General features: G+C 32.0%; 1 protein-coding gene across 1 annotated transcript; it reads left to right on the top strand.

Annotated features, from left to right (window-relative positions):
• The first annotated feature begins 329 nt into the window (after positions 1-329).
• LOC130982857 (ACT domain-containing protein ACR8-like) lies at positions 330-3,496 on the top strand. The gene is made up of 7 exons (XM_057906976.1): positions 330-708; positions 1,189-1,234; positions 1,347-1,461; positions 1,575-1,642; positions 1,787-2,353; positions 2,468-2,572; positions 2,671-3,496. The coding sequence occupies exons 1-7, from the start codon at positions 647-649 to the stop codon at positions 3,025-3,027; spliced, it is 1,320 nt and encodes a 439-aa protein (XP_057762959.1). The 5' UTR covers positions 330-646; the 3' UTR covers positions 3,028-3,496.
• The last annotated feature ends 2,299 nt before the right edge of the window (positions 3,497-5,795 follow it).

The following is a 5,795-nucleotide window of genomic DNA, read 5'->3' on the forward strand; positions in this document are numbered from 1 at the left end:
TAATATATTTTATGTTCTGATAAAAAATATAAAAATACTAATAAAAAATATTAATTATTTTTATTAATTTTTTATAATTATATATTTTCTAAATTTTTTTAAATAAAAAAATAAAAATAAATTAAATTTTTATAATTTATTCTAATTTATTATTTATTATTAAATAAAATATAAGAATAATAACTTTTATATTTTGATTCTTTATATTTTATCTTCGGTGTTTTATCTTAGTATGCTATTATAACTAAGCGCAATCAAATAAAATAAGTGAGGAGAAAAATATCTTTAAAATATTAATTAGCGGCTATATATATTTAAAGGGAACGACTTTGTAGTGTAAGAAGCGAGAGTTAAGAACAAGGCGTGCTTTGGTTTGTCTACCAAAAAAAAGGGCGTGCTTTGCTTGGCGCTTGGAAAGAGGGTAGAGACAGAGAAAGAGAAAGCGAGACAGAGGGAGGGAGGATATAATAGTGAGAGAGAGTTGCAGAGTGAGAGAGAAGTGAGGAGTCACAGCGAAGCAAACAGAATTTGGTGAGTTGTGTTTTTTAACGGCGATTTAGTCGAAGGATTTGTGCAAATATAAAAGCTAGGAATTGGGATCACAACGCATTTCTCCTTCGAAGTTTCCACTCCCAACAGATCAGCCATGGAGTGGCCAGCTTGTACGAACGAATATGAAAAGCTTCTAAGACGGATGAACACACCCAGGTTTGTGTTTTTTTTTCTATCAAATCCTTCATCTTCTTCACCGTCTTAAATCTTAATTACTTCCTTCCATCTAAAGAAATTCTTTAGAAAGAGGAGAATGTGTGTTTCTCCTTGCTTGTCTACTCTTGATTCAGATTCATAATCGGAATAGTAACAAAACGTGCATAGATTTGAATTTTCAAAGAATTAAGAAAGAAATTATTTTCTATTTTCAATTTTTATTTTACAAGTTGGCACCGACTTTTGAATTTGATTGGTCCTCCGCCAATACTTTATTATTTTTCTGACTTTTCTTTTTCATTATCCCGTTTCCGCCCTTCTCTTTTTTCCTTCCAGAATGTCTTGTGTTCCCATTTATAGTATTTTTAATTCAACTATGCGCTCTTCTAATTCAGATTCCAGACACCGAACAGAAATCCGGAAAATAGAAAAAGAAAAATAAATTAATTTCGCTGACTTTGACCTTTCCCCATGAAACAGGGTTGCCATTGACAATGCTGTCTGTCCCACAGCGACTCTGGTCAAGGTAATTACACCGCCCCAAAATGTTTCCCATTTGGCACTATTTCTTTTCTTAATAAACATGGAATAAAAAATAAATAATAACAAAAAATTTTCTGTGTTGATGAAATTCACAGGTTGATAGTGCCAGAAGGCATGGTATACTATTGGATGCAGTGCAAGTGCTCACTGATTTGAACCTTTCAATTAAAAAGGCCTATATTTCCTCCGATGGAAAGTGGTTCATGGATGGTAACCTAGACCATACTCTGTCTATTTTGATTCTGTTTTCTTTTCCTAAACTGATATAATTATAATTATTAATCCTCATCCACTAACATCTGAATATATTCAATATTGGACAGTTTTTCATGTAACGGATCAACAAGGAAACAAGCTAACAGATGAGAGCGTTATAAAATACATCGAACAGGTATTTCGTTTTGACTATACATATTCTAATTTATTGACATTAATCTCACTTGATTTTTCTTTCATTCATTACCCAACCATAATAATGTGTATTTATTAGTATTGTTTCATCTAAGTTTGAATCTTTATGTGCATGCTTTGACAGTCATTGGGAAGTATTCACAATGAGAGAACCAATCACTCAAACGGTCTCACTGCTTTGGAATTAACCGGTACAGACCGAGTCGGCCTTCTATCGGAGGTGTTCGCAGTGCTAGCTGATCTTCAATGTGATGTTGTTGAGGCTAAAGTTTGGACTCACAATGGACGCATTGCATCCCTAATCTATGTTAAAGACTGTGATTCTGGTTCCACCATTGAGGACTCCCAGAAAATAAATAGGATTGAAGTGAGGTTGAGAAATATTTTGAAGGGAGACAATGACATTAGAAGTGCCAAAACCACTGTTGCTCTGTCTGTCATGCACACGGAAAGAAGGCTGCATCAAATGATGTTTGCCGACCGTGATTATGAGAGAACTCCCATTCTCAAGTTTACTTCTGATTCTCCTTTAGTGACTGTTCAGAATTGGGCCGAAAGGGGTTATTCGGTTGTGAATGTCCAGTGCAAGGATCGAATCAAGTTATTATTCGATCTTGTATGCAACTTGACAGACATGGAATATGTTGTGTTCCATGCAACTATTACCACTAATGGTGACCAAGCCTACCTGGTACTTACTGTTATTCAACTTCCTTCTATCAAATTCTATATATATTTTCACTTACTCTATTGCTTGTTTTATGGGCTTAATTAATTAACGGCAATGTTCAAATTGTCATCTCAGGAGTTTTACATAAGACATAAGGATGGCACTCCAATTAGTTCAGAACCAGAGCGGCAACGAGTAATCCAATGCTTAAAGGCTGCAGTTGAGAGAAGGGCATCTGAGGTATGCATGCCCTCCTGTCTTCTCAATCAAATTTGTTAAATTTTTATAATCTTTTGATATGATAAGATTGCTTAAGTGTTAATTTGTTTTGATTATAGGGTGTTCGACTAGAGCTGTGCGCAGAAGATAAACAGGGGCTTCTAGCAGAGGTGATGAGAATTTTCCGAGAGAATGCGCTGAATGTGACAAGGGCAGAGATATCCACCGCAGGAAACATGGCCACAAATGTGTTCTATGTGACGGACGCCATTGGAAACACAGCCGATCCAAAAATAATCGAATCTGTTAGGCAATTAATCGGGTTAAGCAATTTGGAAGTGAAGGAGTTGCCATTGCTATGGCATCAGAAGGAAGAGAGAGAGGATCAAACAGTTGGTGGAGCTGTGTGGCTTTCTATTGGGAGCCTTGTGAGAAGGAATTTGTACAATTTGGGACTAATCAAATCATGTTCTTAAGGAGTAGTTTTAAAGCATAATAATACAAATTCTTTTCTTGACGAGGATCGGACTGTGTACATAAGAAGGTTAAAGGTGGAATTTGGTAGTTATAGTTAGTTGGGTTGGGTATGGTAGGTGGAAAGAGATGGGTATCTTGTACAGCTGGAAGAGATTGGGACTCCTTACCATTTTAAATGCTTTGTGATGGAAAAGGAAAGGCTCGAGTTAAGAGATACTGGTTCCCTGGCCTTGTCGTTGAGGAAGGCTGTGATATGAAAGTATGCGGGTGGATTCTTGGTGGTAAAGATAAGTTTAGGAAATTAGGTTCGTTATTCATAGAGCACTTAGTTCATTTGTATATAGTGTACATGCCAACTGGTTACTTTATTAATATATAATATGAATATGAAATGAATGTTAGTGGTGAGAAATTCCAATTTTTATAAAAGAAACACTATTTGGATTTTACAGTCTGTATATATGGAATACATATTTTTGTTTTTATTATTAAAAGATACAGAAATAATATAGGCAAAAATAGTGTAGAAAAGTTCAGCCTTTTTTATATTATGCTTGCTGTTTTCTCTGTTCCAGCATTTTCATTTATTTTTCGGGGCCCGCCTTCTGTCATTATCATCGTATGTAACTGGATCCAGCTAAAGATCTTATATTCTGATCGGGTGGTAGGGTGTTACTGCTTGAAATTTGAATACCTAAGATGGGATCTTCAACTAAGGCTCAATCAATTCTCACAAATTAAAGGCTTTGATCATATGGGTTTAGATATAGAGAGAACATATGCATCTGCTTAAAATAGAGAAACAGGATCACGTGTAATTATAATGAGTAGGAGTAGCGAGTTGGTGATATAGACGCGAAGAGTTGGAACATCACATGCAAGATAATAAATTTTGATAGGGACCCAAATGAACCCTTGAGATCTGCGGTGAAGCACTATAGCTACTCGTGAATAACAATTTTATTACTATATTATAGATGTGTATAGGTATAATAATTAGGTGGTGGATTGAGTAGCAGACGGAACGTGAATGAAGTGAATATGAATGGCATGTGGGAATGGAGGCGGAGGGTCAATGCTGCACCGATCGTGGCGGCAAGTGCGGTAGTTAGAGCATCTCCAACGCACCAATTTTTCAAGGTTCCACTTCTTCTTTCTCTGACACAATAGAGTCTCAACTATTGGAGAGAAAGAGAATAGCGTCCCTGCTCATGGATCGAGGAAGAAGAGTCCCTGTTCAGAGGGACTTGTAATTTGCAAAGGATAACTTGCCATGTGGCAAGTAATCTTTAAAAAAAAAATTATATTAAATTATAATTAATTAAATAATTATATTAAATAATTAAATAATAATTAATTAATTACTAATTATAATAAGTTATTATAATTAGTAATTAATTAATTATTATTTAATTATTTAATTATTTAAATAATTATTATTTAAATAATTATATTAAATTATAATTAATATTATTTAAATAATTATATTTTTATTTAATTAATAATTTATATCAGTTATTTAAATTATAATTAATATAAATAATTATAAAAAATTAATATTAAATATTATTTATATTTTTATATTAAATTATAATTAACTAAATTTATTTATATAAAAAAATATATTTAATTTATACACATTACAAAATAATTTTTGGTTGGATTATTTATTTTTATTTATAAAATTTAAAATGCTAACTACATTACAAATAATTTTTTTTTTAATCTTAATATTTTCAATAGTGAATTATTTTTAAATTTATAAATTTAAATTACATTATTGAAAAAAATTAATTACATTAATTTCAAGTATTTTAATTAATTAATTAAGTGGGACCAAAACAGGGACTAAAGTTAGTTCCTCCTAATGGAGAAGAGAGAGATGTTTTGAGTTCCTATTTACTGTTTATGACGCAAAAGCTGATGTGGAGTTACTTTTTATGACAGGTGGGCCATAAACAGGAACTAGGATGAGTTCCCTACTGGAGATGGTCTTAATGCTCCCAAGTCCTAACTCTAAACTCTATGCTGGTGTGGAATATTTTGTCACTATTATTAACAATCACATGCATCCTCTCATTTCTTTAAATCCTCCGCATCTTCTATCACTTTCACATATACTATACTCTTGGTTTCACTGACATGACAAAATTAAATTTCCAAATATTTTTCCATCTTCGAATGACACCGTAACAAATGGCCCATATGAATATTGCTCGCCTCATATCTTGTTGCACCTGCCTCAGCCAAATGAAGTCTCGCTACTAATTAAATCGAAACCCACAAAGGTTTAAAAAAAAAATTAAAAATAGACGATCAAATGTTTTATTCATAAATAAAATAAAGATTTAGCTAACATGTGCTTTAAGACACATGATAAATTTATTATTAATGAAATTTTTTTATTAAAAATATAAAAAATTCAAGTTTTTAATATATTTATTTTGTTTTTATCAAATAAAAATATTTAAAAATTTTCATTAATGATTAGTTAAACCCATAAAATAAAATGAAATTTTAGTTAAACCTGGTTCCTACATTTTCAATTCACAACTTTTTAATTTTCTTTTACTCCAAACCGAACTCGTTTAAATGATAAATGATGTATAGTAATTGTGTAAATATGCATCCTACTACCTATAAATTAAAATTTTCGATGAGACTTGTATACTGAAAATAGTGACAGAGCTTAATTAAGACAATGGGGTATGAGCCTTCAAATTTTTTATAAAAAATTTAGTAGTAGTTTTTTAAAAAATAAAGAATA

Source organism: Arachis stenosperma, chromosome 5 (genome assembly GCF_014773155.1).
Source record: "Arachis stenosperma cultivar V10309 chromosome 5, arast.V10309.gnm1.PFL2, whole genome shotgun sequence".
NCBI classification, from domain to species: Eukaryota; Viridiplantae; Streptophyta; class Magnoliopsida; order Fabales; family Fabaceae; genus Arachis; species Arachis stenosperma.

What these genes read in the sequence shown, in the direction of transcription:
- LOC130982857 (XM_057906976.1), top strand. Translation starts at nt 647, where the DNA reads ATGGAGTGGCCAGCTTGTACGAACGAATATGAAAAGCTTCTAAGACGG. An exon ending in TTATAAAATACATCGAACAG is followed by an intron (nt 1,643 to 1,786) that starts GTATTTCGTTTT and finishes ATGCTTTGACAG; the next exon opens with TCATTGGGAAGTATTCACAA. An exon ending in TTGAGAGAAGGGCATCTGAG is followed by an intron (nt 2,573 to 2,670) that starts GTATGCATGCCC and finishes TTTTGATTATAG; the next exon opens with GGTGTTCGACTAGAGCTGTG.